General features: G+C 41.1%; 1 protein-coding gene across 8 annotated transcripts in view; it reads right to left on the bottom strand.

The window, feature by feature from the left end:
• The window catches only part of KALRN (kalirin RhoGEF kinase), a 527586-nt gene that overhangs the window by 158159 nt on the left and 355588 nt on the right, over nucleotides 1-13839 (bottom strand). For all 8 annotated transcript variants that reach the window (XM_063341757.1, XM_063341758.1, XM_063341761.1 and 5 more), the window contains exons 19-26: nucleotides 12083-12232; nucleotides 11029-11143; nucleotides 8299-8414; nucleotides 7617-7739; nucleotides 4892-5074; nucleotides 3706-3824; nucleotides 2384-2450; nucleotides 1357-1466 (exon numbers count right to left, since the gene is read on the bottom strand). In XM_063341757.1, coding sequence (XP_063197827.1) covers nucleotides 1357-1466; nucleotides 2384-2450; nucleotides 3706-3824; nucleotides 4892-5074; nucleotides 7617-7739; nucleotides 8299-8414; nucleotides 11029-11143; nucleotides 12083-12232 — 983 coding nt within the window. The remainder of the gene's footprint in view (nucleotides 1-1356; nucleotides 1467-2383; nucleotides 2451-3705; nucleotides 3825-4891; nucleotides 5075-7616; nucleotides 7740-8298; nucleotides 8415-11028; nucleotides 11144-12082; nucleotides 12233-13839) is intronic.

Raw genomic sequence — 13839 nt, forward strand, 5'->3', positions numbered from 1 at the left:
AATGCAGATTTTGTAATCAACTCTCTCTCAATACCTTGTATTATGAGTGACATCTCTGTTTGCAGACAGAGCGCTCTACAATGCCTGGGTGGAAAGAGCAATGTGAAACAGAAATTGCAGAAGCAACTGAATGTGCTGTTTTCCCCATCCCTGAATCAGGCTGGGGGATGCCTTAACATCACCAGCCAAAGGAGAGGATTTTGGAGGATGCTGGTAGAGGCAAGAGGGGGGACAATTTATTTTAGCGTTGCTAGAAGTTTTATCAGGAAATGCATTATGCAGAAGCAGCAGGCTGGAGGAGAACGGGTCAGAGAAAGGACAAATGACAGCAGCAGGGAGCTGAGGGGCACGACTGAGGGTTGAAGGGGTGTTAGCAGGGAGTAAGGGAAAGTCAAAAAGACGAGTAATCAGATGGCATCAGTCAGGGTGATATGGCACCACAAAGAGAGGGGGAGTGGGAAGGCAATTGGGTGATCCCAGCATGGTTTTAAATGGGAGAAGAATACTTACCCACATGACAGGGCAATTCTTGTGGGCTGGAAGTCAATTAATCTATTACTTAAAGGACTTTTTAATGAAATACGTTGTTTGAATCTACTATCCTGACATGCTTTGAAGCTGCTTGCACAAAAGCACGCATATGGCAGCATCTGCTTGGCCATATTTATGTGTATGTGATGGTGCATTTATCTGTCTGAAGCACTGAAAGTCTCCCAGAACTTCAACAGGGAAGGGTTTTATGGTTTGTTTTTCAAACTGCTTTGGTTTTGATGTGCAACTTAAAGGCAGACTTTGAAATTCAGACTGAACTTGTACGATTCAGCACCCCTAAATATTAAGTTTATAACTGCTATTGCATTCACATTATAGCAGGGAAACAATACCCTCTAAGCTGATCTGATACACAGTCTTGAAAAAAAAGGAGTACTGTTAGTTACAGATTAAATACAGAGAATCTCCAAGAAGTGGCATGAAACCTACTGGTTAACCCAACTCATGTCAACCATTCCTTTTTTTCCCCTTGTGTTTTCCGAGAGATCGCACTTTTGACAGGCAAGCTTCCAGACCAGATCTAGTGCTGTGAGACAGAAAGCATGCGCAAGACTACAAAGCATCAGTATAATATGACTTCAACATTGTTAATCAGCTGAAGGCAAAGTTTAAACTAAGATGCAATTAATTGTTGTAAAAGAAACAAAACAAGAAATCAAACATTATTTTGCAAACCTGGATCAATTACTTTACACTCCTGTGTGCATTCTACTGTAGGTGTTACACCACATAGATGTACAGGTCTACACATGCCATTTGTTTCTTTAGTCAGTAAACATTAACAGAACAGTTAGGAAAACCTACTTGTTATGAAAGTCATATATCTCCTGAATATTGCCAAAGATGATGTGTTCTTTATTAAGGATCCCAGTGGGTATTTCTTCCACTCCACTCGTCATTTCCCAAAGGTAAGTCTGGAAGACACCAGCAATTCTTAGCTTTGTGAATAAATGCAGTGAAAAAGAATAGATCTCCCTGGTTTATCGCCAAAGGCACAGGCTGACAAGGGAACTATGTACTTTGAGATTAAACAAACAAGCTAAAAAAAAAAAAAAGTTCCAGTGTCACAGTAAGCTCCCCAGAGAAATTCAAAGTGCTGACACTCAGAAGTTGTCTGAGGAAAAAGCAGAAACATGCCAACAACACCCGTCTTTGCTGTCTAACTGATGGCGCCCAAAAACTGCAGGCAGAAACAGTTGAAGACAAACTGGATTTGCCACTTCAGTAGCATTAGATACATAAAAATCTCTTTCAAACTGCAGGAATGTGAAAGCTGACAGATTTCACTGAAATACACTCTGCTTTTTGCCCTGAATATCACAGTGTGCTTCAGGAACACCCTGCTGTAGAGCTAGGCAAGGTATTTGACAGTGCAAATACAGCTCTTTCTCTAGCAGGAGGTGATCCAAAGGAACAGATTTGAATTCTTAAGAAAATGTTCCATGATTCAAAAAAGAGTAGAAACTAACAAATTTCAGGCCAACATGCAAATATAATGCTCTTTTCTGAGTCCCAGGACGTTGTTCTCACTCTGCAGGGGTCAGTGCAGCTTTGTAAATAAAGGCACACTCAGGTGTCCCTGGGGGTGCAGACATTTACAGCTACTGGTGGGGAGCACTGGGCGCGGTTCTGCCAGTGGGAGACAAGCTCCCTCTGCTGCCCACCCAGCTCCCCACCACCAGCAGGACATAGCTCTGCGGCTAGCCACAACGGTGGTACCCTCACACCGACTCTTGTCGAGGTCAGCCTTTGCAGTCCAGCGAACATCACCACCACAAAGGATACCATGTCCTTCCTGAAAGTACTGGAGACTTCCCGGGCCTTAACTTACCTCTAAACATTCATGTAAGTCCCTGACATAAGCTTTTTCTGTCTGAAGCAGCTCAGCCATAATGAATCTGAAAGAAAGAAAGTCTTTCAGGTGTTTTGGGCATGACTGGCATTTGTACAATGAACAGAAAACAAAACAGCCTCCTGTTGTCTTCATGAATCAGCGTACTTCCACTCTAAGCCTTCAGCTGCTACATTTTGCACCTTTCAGCTCCAGGAATGAAATATCTCTTCATTGTCTAGTCCTCTGTAGGGTTATTTTCTAAGTATCTTTTCTGTGACAAATTCTAGTTATGTTGTACTTCTGCAACCCTGAGGTATGATTTACTATCTACATGCCCATCCTTAACAGTCAACTGATTCTTAGAAAAGTTTTTTCCCCAGGAGCAAGGATTTGAGATTCACTGACAACACTCACATCTTCACTAACAGTCAACAGTAAGTCACCCTGAAACTTGACCTTCAGTGGCAATACAGGTGGATTTGGGAGACAGCATGACTTTGAAGAGGCTTCAACAGCTTGGTATCCAACTGGAGAAAATCCAGACTGGTGGGAAGCCCAGAAACCGCATCTGTAGTGCCTGAGGCTGGGCATCTCAAAGTTGAAATGCCCAATGTTTTGAAAATGTGCCACAGGCAGACCAAGTGTAACCACTGTTTCCTAAAGTAGAAACGGTTTCTTATCAAGGTTATGCACTGTAGTGACAATTTTAGAGGGCTGAGAAGGATCCTGCATACAAATGCTTTCCAGAATATTCTCAACAAAAATTAAGAGAAAATACTGTGAAATTAGACTGTTTCTAGATTTAAGTACAACAAGAACTCTCCAAATATTTCCTCTAGTATAAAATATATCCAGTTCTCTCAGTTCTACACCCACTGAAATTTGAACGTACGCTTGAAGTGAACTCTTGTTAACCCAGTTAACTCCTCTGGATGTCACTGGAGTTTAAATGATACCAAGACATATAAAGATGGTTTTCATTTTTTTTTTTTTTTGTTCATTTTACTTTTCACATACAGCTGGAAAGAAATCGTGGCAATGAATACCTCCATGACATCAGGGTCTAATCAAAGTGCTTGACTCAGTCCTTTCCCTTTCCAAAAGTAACTTCTGATTAAAACCAAAAGAAATTCAACCTGTATTTCCTAAAATTCTCTAGCCTACAAGTCACAACTTCTGCCCTACGCCTGTAGACTTAGCTCAATAGCTCCACAGCTGGAAGGAGTTACAGGACTGTCAGTCAGTTCTGGTCATGCAAATATCATAGAATCATTCTTTGATAATGTGTCACGGCAGACTGTAAGCATTTGGGGACATACTCTTTCTTTCTGGCTGACTTTCTTTTTTCTTCATTGACTTCATGATTTGCATCTCGCAGCTTTACCTCCCGGTCTGAAAGACTTGCTGGAATAATATCTAGTTCTAGGTCCTTGTTATCCTAGAAAAAGTGACAGTACAGATTTTAAATTCATTGTAACCCAACTGCTGTGCAAAATGCAGCATGTTCATGAATAAGAAGGGACAAAAGTAAGATAAAGATACAATGTCAGAAAGCAGGAAATTCAAAGAGATTTAGAAAAAGTACAGTGAGAAGGGAGAAGGTGAGAGAAATCTTAAAAAAATACCAACTATAAGATTTATTATAGTCTTCACTGTTAGGCTTATCTAGAAACAGGTATTGACAACAAAAGTCTAAATTTTACTTTGCTCCTTCACATCTAAATGAGTTGCCTAGTATGGGACTTCATAAATAGCCTGATACAGTAGGGCACTATACAGAGACAATCCCCACTTCCAATGGCCTTCTGCCATGGAAATACTTCCAGACTGTGGTTAGTAACTTTGTGTAAACTAGAGACCCTTACAAGGAACAGTAGATTTAAGGTAACTTGAAGGTGTGAGGGAATTTATTCCTCTTTGTTTGATACTCAGTTTTGAAGGACGGTTGACTGAAATGTTTTTAAGTATTTCTGTTTCTGGCACTCCCCCTTAATACTGCGGCCAGGCAATAGCAGAAGGTTCTAATTTTTGTTTCTCTTGTGTTGCTCTACTTCACCTAAAAGAGCTCAGAGATGAGGTTGGGGATCAATTTTTTGGTTAGTTAAAGGATGAGAGAATGGAAACTTACAGTCAAAGCCTGCGTTTGATTCAAAATAATGGTGTGGGAGTAGGATTTATGGCTTATGCTAAAATTAACACAGACTTTTATTCAAATAATGTGTTTCTCCTTCCCAGTAGCTGTATGGTCTCCTGGAGAATGATGCAAACATTTGTTTAGAAAGTCTCTCTGATATTGCTCCGCCTCCTCCTCATATCACCGATCTGCCATAAAAAAACCTTTTTCTCTTCAGAAACAGTTCCGAGCTTGGCTAGGTGAGTTGGCTAGGTTTTAAAGTGCTTCTAATGGACACACAGTAACCTGGAGCATTCATACCATAACCTTCACTTCTCTTTGTGACTTTCAGCTTTGGTATAAAACCCCAGCAGGACACGGACTTACAGTACCTCTGTATTGATTCCAAGGGCTTTTTCCAGGGAGTAGCGGTATTTCCCCATCCTGAGAGAGAAGTCACGGTAGCGTTTGTCAACGGTGGTGACCCACTTTCTAATTTCAGTGGCGTGTATATGTCCTTTTTCTACAAAGCTGTCAGCCAGCTGGATGAGGAGCTTCACTTTCTCCTTTGTTTGCTGCCCAAAATACGGTCCTTGGTTACGTTGCATCATTATTGTTTCCATTGCTTTTAATTCACACAGCAGTCAGAAGCAGCTCACAATTTTTTATGCATCATTAAAGAGTGCCTGTACTTCATCTTATACAGAATCAGATGCTTTAAACTTTGACCAGTAAAATACGAAAGGAATGAAATTTTTACAAGGACACTTATGAAGCTGCAGGAGATAGAAAAAGTCAGGTTTTTGAAACCACACACACACACAAACACATAAGGAAAACATCCTGGAAGTTAGACATGCCTCCTTCCCATAACCAAAAACTTATTTTTTATGAGCCTTGGAGTAGAAGACAGGATTTAAAAAAAAAAATCACACCTCATAAAATACACCAAGTTACTCTGAATCTATACCTAGGTGGTTCTGCAGACCGGTGTAGGCAGGTCATTAATGCACCACATATCAGCCCAGGAAGTGAGCTTGAGTCACTACTACTCTGTTTCAGAAGCAAACAGAATTTAAATCCAAATTTCTGGTCGTCTATAAAATCTCCCCACAGTATTTTAGTTCTAGTTAGAGCATTACAGACTAAAAGTTGCCTGAACTCCTGAAACATACCCTGAGACCCCAAACCTTCCAGAAACCTTTTCTATTCTACCTGGGCTCTGACTGCCCTGTAGTCACTATGGTTTTCCATGTTGAGGAAGTCTGTGCAAATCTGGCACAAAAGAGTTAGTTATAAATTTTAGCTTAGAGTCCAAATCTATCCTAGGAACTGAAGGCGCCTGGGCCCTATGTTTGACTCAAGTACAAAGTGCTTATAAAAACTGAGATATCAACTGTACAGGCTGCACTCCAGCTGTAACATACACGTTAATTCTCAAAAGCAAAAAGAGACTCAGTTGTATCCCCAGAAGTACTGGCAAGTTGCTTTTCAGAGATGAGGAGAAACTTCCACTCTGCCTGAAGCGAGACATACTTTCAGGTACTTGACGTTATTTGGCCACAAGCGGACAAATGCAAGTCAGACCAGAAAACATCTAGAAGATTTCAAACACCAAACTAAATTCAAGAAATTTCACCTGCAAAATAAATTAACAGCTGAATCAGAGGTCATCTTAACAAATTAATTGAGTACTTTAGCAACGCTTGGTATGGAGAAATAAAAATCCGACTTCCTGTTATATTTAAAGGGTGTTTCATTCCAAAAAGCTACTGGTGTTTTTGCTTTCCAAACGATTGGTTTGGCCAGAAAGTTATTTGGATCAGAAAGGCTTTTAGTTACAGTTTAATTCGAGAATAACATCAGTCTGGGAGTGACATACGTTTACCAGATTGCATGTGGCAGTGAAAATATTCTAGGTCAGCAGTAGGGAAGTGATTTACTAGAGCCCTAGGGAGCAAGATGCGTCAGTGTAAGGAATGGCCAGTAATGGTCAATAAGGAACAAAAACTCAATCCTAGGCTAAGTCAAGAGCAGAAATAGTTCAGAAACTTCAGGATGAATCAAGATTATTCTGATCAAAATTAAATTATAACCTGGAATACGATTTCAGGTGGATCGATTATGGATGGTTAGAGGCCAGGAGTACTATTAAAGGAATGTTCTACTGGTCCTGTCTCATTACATTAACTTCCACCCACTGCTAGTTATCTCCCATTTTCATAAACATGCAAGCTAAGGAAAAAGGAAGGGGACAAGAACACCACAAAGCCTTTGAATCAAACCCATGCAAGTATGGACAGCCTAATGAGGAATTTGAGGATTACAGAAGACCAATTTCAGGACACAGTGAAATGAAGCTACGTAATACCAAAGCCATGGTCTTGCTGCAGTTCGACTTTGCAATTTAGATCTTTATCAGTGACTGTTAATACCCCTGTGGATTCAGTGTCTGTGAATTACCTATGGTTTGAATTAATTTGTCTGAAGCAGATCCAATCACCATTCCTCTGTAAACCCCACCAGATTTCTCAGAATTGCTCCAGATAAATTAATAGATTCTTGGTAATGCAGCTTTGCATTAAAAAACGTTCACCCCAGAGTTTACAAACCCATTTATTTAAAGTATTTTGTTGGGATCAGCAGATTTATTTCTAATGAGATAAATGATCAACTGTGATCAAACCAGCTGGAATTAACGAGAGAAATTGTGGTTGTAATGACAGAAGAAAGAGGCAGGGAATCCAAGATGACCTTGGATACGTTCAGATCAATTAGTTACTCTATACCATTATTGTAAGATTGTTCGAGAATTGAATTAGTGTCTCATTAGGTTGCTGTGAACTCTGTATGCAAATGGACTTTCTCTTCCTTCTGATCAGAATAAAAATGCTTCATATTCAGTACAGACCAAGGGGGACAAAACCTCCTTTTTGTGCCTATGCCTTGCTAAATGAAAGATCACAGTTCTCAAAAGACATTTATTGTCTGGGCTAGGAATGTCAGGAGGAAAACACAAAATCAAGAGAATATTATTACGGAGATTTAAGGCACTAAAACAGGATCATAAACACAGACTAAGGCAGATGCCGTAATTAGATTAAAGCCACTGTTTACCTTGGCAGGTACTCTGAATTCCCCATATTCCTTCAGGAGTTCCTGAGTTTCTTCTGCTGATTCCCCTGTGGAGTTGTGAGTAGAGAGGTAATATTCGCCTGTTTCTTGGATCCAGTCTAAGGCCTGTGAATGTCAAAAAAAACAAAAGGAAAAACAAAACAGTCTTTGTATTTCAAGAACTAATCCTCTGACAAAAAAATCTGCCAAATAAAGGATATCAAATCCATTGGGACTTAATACAGTGTATACTAAAACACTTTCTAGGAACACATAAAAAGAATACAGTAATCAAAGCAGGTAGAAGAGGATACAAAAGGTGCTGCGTGCTTCTGAGGAGAAAAAGGAATGTAGGGAATTCTACCTATATACAGATAAATCTGCATGCAGGGAAAGCAGTTTTCTCACTCAGTAATAGCTCAATAAAACAATTTTGCTCTTATACAATTTTCAAATGAATTAACAAAACCGGAAATTAATCTGACCTGTCAAAAATACTGAGTTTTGTTGTTGGGATTTTAAACTCTATTAAATTGTTTTAAAAATCTACATTGTTTTCAAAAATCACAGTTTTTAAATACAACTTGAGATTGCAACAGGAACCCCACACAGAGGCATTACACGAATACAAGAAATATTTACGCTCTGCCAGGACAGAAAGACAAAGTGGGTTTTTTTACACTACCTGCTTGGCACTGCGCTCAAAGACAACATATTGTTGGCACTGATCTAATCTTCGTTTTTTCAGGGTCCAGAAGTGAAGGACCCGGTTTTCTCTCTGCAGCAGCTCACTCAGAATGGCTGTAGGGCAAAGGAAAACATCTGCATGATTAGTGATTCTGAGTGCATACAGAAATAAGCCATAAAAAGCTGAATTTACTCACTCTGCCTGGACTGCGACTGTACTTCTTAAAAACAAGCATTGATTCAAAGGGGCTGCTTTAAAAAACGAAACAAAACAAAACCAACAAAAAAGCGCAGTTGCAAAGTTATCTGGTAAAGGAGGAGATGCTAGAACAGAGTTTGGAATTTACTGCAGTAAATACACTGGGGTACCTGATTTATAGTTCTTTCATTCTCTTCTGTTGCATATTTCGGGGGTCTAGTACTGGCTGATGTAGGAGAAGTTGCCCTTTTACTGCCCTGTCTGTTGCTCTGGCCACAGGCTACGCAGCACTTGGCACTGAAGCCTACTGTCACGCATGAGCTCTGGTCATGATTGAATTTAATTCAGACCTGAGCCCCTAGTTGGAAATACCTGCTAAGGTTTCTCGTGCTGCTGTACTGCCCGATGACACTTGGTGTGCTGCTCCCTGTGCAGTTATTGCTGGGCTACAGTTTTGGGTTGAGCCCTGGTATTGGTCCTCTCAACTGTTTTCTGTGTGATGGGGATGTGACAGACACCTAGATTCAGGAAGAAACTGGCAGGAGACCTGCTCCTCCTTGGAGCCTAGGACATACGCATTCTTCAAAACCCAAGTGCTCAGCCAGGCTGTATCAACTCGATAAAAGCGTGTGATTTAACCCTTTAAAAAGTATCATGAGTTTAACCGAAAAGACTACACGCAGAGACAGTGCAAGAGATCTACACTGTGTAAGTGACATAAGCCTTAGTTAAACCTGAGCTTTTCTAACTAAACCGAGCTAAGTCATGCGTAGCCGGCAGCAGCGTGGCTCACGCCAGCCATGGCTGGGTAGGGAGCGCTGGGAGCTACCTCGGCAGGTGAGGCACGGCAGCCCTCCCGCATTATCCTCAAAGCCGAGCATCCACTAGAGGGGGCTTAGGCACACGCAGCCCGGGCAGCAGCCACGCTCTTTTATATTAAAACACCGAGTGTAGCTTCTCAACCGCTTACAGTGACTTACGGTCATTTATAGTATCCATTAATAACCTTTTTCACCCCAAGCCCTTTCCGAATGTACCGATGTTTGTTGCTTATGTATCAAAACCGGTGGCAGCAAACAGATTTGGATGTATCCCTCCCCAGTGACAAGCGTGACACTGCTTATAGTCAAAAAATTTGTAATATTAAGTTAATTGCAAAACCTAGCCCAGTCCCTGCTGAGGGAACTTTGAATGACAAAATGAACTTGAAGCTCGACTTGGTGCCCCAGATCAGGTCTCTGCATAAACAGTTTATGCCAAATAAAACTTTGTTCTGTATCAATGACTTTGATTTGGAAGCACAATCAGTATCCTACTAAATAGTGCTTTTATTCTGAACTAAAGTGTCCACTTCAAAGATTTTCTGTAGGTAGACTCACCAAGTTTAAGAATGACATATTTGGCTTAGAAAAAGACTAATGTACAAGCTGATTTTTATATAAGTGAGTAATTTCAAACAAGCTCAGGGAGGAACACTCACAAATTTATATCAGGTGCATATTTAAAGGCTTGCTGAGTCAGGGTTTAATTAATTTTCCCATGATTTTCAACTGTAGGGAACAAAAGTCCACAGCAACAACAAGCATTTGACACAGTAGCAGGGAAAAGTTGAACAAAGTCATGTTAACATTGAAGAACTAGTTTTGAAAGAAAGGAAGGAAAATAATCTTTTCAGTAGCACCATTTTCATCTTCTGTGCCTAACCAAAGTTCCCATCCCTCCCACATATGTAATAACTGCACTGCTTTTAAACCTGTATCTTTCTGCAGCTCGTAAGAAAGCCAATAATAATAATAATTAAAAAAATGATTTGTTTCTGCAGAATCACTTTGCTCATTCTTATCAGTACCTTGCAGCATTGCTAGGCACAGGTTAGCGACTGTTTAATTAAGGAGAGGAGTGGAAATATTTCAAACATCTCAGATGTATCAGCTGATTGTAAATGGTGCTCTTTGACTAAAGGAAAGTAACTACAAATACTTTTTGTTTGATGTGGTAGGACATCAAATAGGATTCCAGGGACAAAAAGAAATAGCAGATCCATCCTAGGCACAAACAAGTTTGGGGTTAATTTTTTTCTAGTGCTCAGTAGCAACAGGATGCATCTAGACCTTGTATTTGATATACGCTTATTTGTTTATGCATTTTTAGATATTAAGGCAAAACAGTGCCTGATCATTTTGGCTGACAACCTACATGATGGGGGATGGCACAGTGTCACTCCCATGGACTCTCCTGCCAAGAGAAGCCAGGCAGAACGCATGTTTCAAACCCCTTTCCTTTCCCCCCCCATCACCACTTGCAACAGCAGAGTTCTGTATAAGAACTCATGCCCAGCAGAGGAGGGATCACTTTCAGAGAGTGCTCACCACCATTGCTAAAAGCATCGGGCTTGTGTATCATTTTAGTAACAGCAGATGGCAAAACTTAAGGTGTCTTCTCAGCATGTTCACGAACATAAAGATAACCACACAGTAGAGCGGGAAGAAACCAAAACCTTCAATGCTGTCATTGCACCAGTGCACCAACCTTTCACTTGCTGCTCAGGCCCCCTTGTATGGCTTGCTACTCCGGGCATGCTGACATTGTTGCGGTGAATGTACTTGAGGAATACCTCAGCGTTCCTTCGTGCCAGTGTACAGGCCTAAGAAAAACAGCCCCCACCAAAATGAATCAGTGAAGATGAGCAAAGAGAGCAAAGGGGACCCAAGGGAGTTCTCCGCTTCTTTTGCAGGGAGGAGTTCTCTTTCATATGGGAACACGAGAGCTTCAGCTAAGAGGCAATAAACTCAGGTAATAAACTAGCAGCCTCATAAATGTATTAAAACACATAAGTCATTTTGAATATAGTGGCTGATACTTACATATTAAAGTAAATTAATGACAATAAGAAAGCAACTGGTTGTAAAGAGCTAGTACATCACACGTTTTCAATCTAACCAAAGCTAACCCATCTCTCAAGAAAAGTACTCATTGTTTCAAAAACCGTACAATCTAGCAGCATAATTTCTTAAGCCTTGCCTGCAAGCGTAGTTTCATGTTGTAATCAGTTTTAGTGGAAGGTGGGAGGCTGGCTGTCAGTTGACTTGTCAGCCTGTCAGCTCCACGGTTCTTACAAAGCAGCACCTGGAAGGCAGGAGGAAATCTCCGTCTCCATCCTGGTGCTGCCCTGCACAGACACAATTGCTTCAGTTTTTGTAGTTCTTCAGTTATTGGCTTGGAGGACAGAATTTGAAATGCTGGATGGCTTGTATAAGCCAGCCAACACCAAAATGCCGTATAATACCTGTCCTTTATAATGCTCATCATATGTAATCATGAGAATTTGAACTTTGAACCAGCACAACTAACATCCTTCAAGTGCAATGCAAATACCACCTAATTAGTCCTGATGACATCTCTCTGAGATATGCATTGATGATAATGCTTATTACCCCTACTATCACGGTGTGAAACTAGCCTAGGGCTTATACAGCCAGCCAGGAATTACACCTCAAACCCTCCTCTCAAACTCACCAACGTTGCTTTAAACTGACTACTTAATGGGGAGTTTTCCCGATTTATTAGAGAAATAAAATGAAACCTTGAGAAAAGCCTCTTTCTGCTCCAGGTGTTTGCTGATCAGAGGGATGACATGGTCTATCTCAGCTGCCGGCCCAAGTTTATCTCGACCCCCACACCAGTCTTCATCCCGTCTGTATTCTTGCTCCAAGCTCTCTAATACGCTGCACACCTGAAACATCCCATAAACAACAATTCAGTTATCTACAATCATAATCAGGAGAAACATATTCAGTAAAAGTCTACGACCAATGACATTTCAAATCTAAATGCTTTAGACTATGGGCCCTGGCACGGAGGATAAGCGGGTATGAAACAGGCCCTGGACAGAATGATCTAGCAGTTCTCTGACCCATAGGGATCTCTACTGTTTGGGATGCAATTCATCTGGTTTAAGGGTGATAAATCTTTCTTCTCTTCCAATGGATCATCAGGGGGAAGCTCAAAAGGTTGAATCAAGGCAGGGGTCGGTGTTGGTCCCAGTGGATCAGTCAGGAAACAATCCCTATTCCGGAAGGGTGCTTTAGATGTGTTTAAATCCCACTGAAGTCAAGGGACTTAGCACATACTTAAAGAAAAACACATGCTTAAATACTTTCCCGAAACAAAGTCTGAAGCTGGAACTAATTCTCTTCAGCTGCATGTTAGTTGCTCCCTACACAGCTTTTGTAAAGACTGATGGAAATCAACAGACATTAAATCAGTGTCACAACACAGGTGGATGCAGGTGTTCCACTGTACAGGGCTTACACAAGTATCTTGAATCTTGGTACAATAATGGGAATGAGGTAAATAAATCAAAACAGTCTGGAAACTGTGTGTGCCATGGCCTCAGACAAGGCTGAGTCTTCTGTGTTGCAGATCCTGAGAATGACTCTTAGCGGCCTGTGCAGACATCAAAAAAAGTGCAAAAGTTTTCAGGACCATTTGGAACTTTCCTTTTCTCTCCCAGATGGCTCTTCCTACACCCTTCACTGCTGAGATTACTCAAGATCCAGTCAGTTACTGCTGGAGGTCCAGCAACCATGTCCACCCTTTCCTCGCTCACTCCTGCAACCTTTATATGAACACAGCTGTAATTCAGAGGACCCTACATGCTCAAGAGCATAGTCTGGAAGAGACTCCAGCGTCACCCACCAATCCTCCCCCCACCAGTGCAGGCCGTTTTCATGTAACTCCATTCATGAACACGCCAAACTCAGTTTTAAAACTGGTGAACTGACCAACTTACCCTGCTGCCAGGCTGCTCAAGGAGGTAATGCATTTGACAATCTGAAATCATCTTCTTGCTTGGTTGCAAACCAGCATTCACCCTCAAACATTTATCTGAGAGCAAGTGCCCCATGTGTTATTCAGGCACAGAAAAACATTTCCATTTTACTTCTTAGTTCTTGAAAACTTTTGTGACTTAAAAAATTAAAGCAGATGGACTGCCTGGGGTTCACATCTTTTCAGAAAAGATGGGTCCTGCACATGCAAATATCATCTCTCTTTTAAGACGATGACAGAAATTTATATAAAGTGGGCTGTCAATGAATGCAGAGAGAAACTGGGCTATTTGAAAACCAGGGCTCCACCAGTTATAGCAAGAACATAGTATACTTGGGAAAGAGAGGCATGAAAAAGTTCGGCTGGTTGTGACAGCCTCTACACCCTTTTATCTGCTTTTTCTAGATACTCAGAGAATTCAGGATCCAGTAAATTACTCAACCTACTGTTATCCAGTCAGGAAGCTGACCATTAAGGACCGTAGATCAGTCGTGCAGCCCAAGAGGAGAC

The sequence above is a fragment of the Chroicocephalus ridibundus genome, chromosome 7, assembly GCF_963924245.1.
Source record: "Chroicocephalus ridibundus chromosome 7, bChrRid1.1, whole genome shotgun sequence".
NCBI classification, from domain to species: Eukaryota; Metazoa; Chordata; class Aves; order Charadriiformes; family Laridae; genus Chroicocephalus; species Chroicocephalus ridibundus.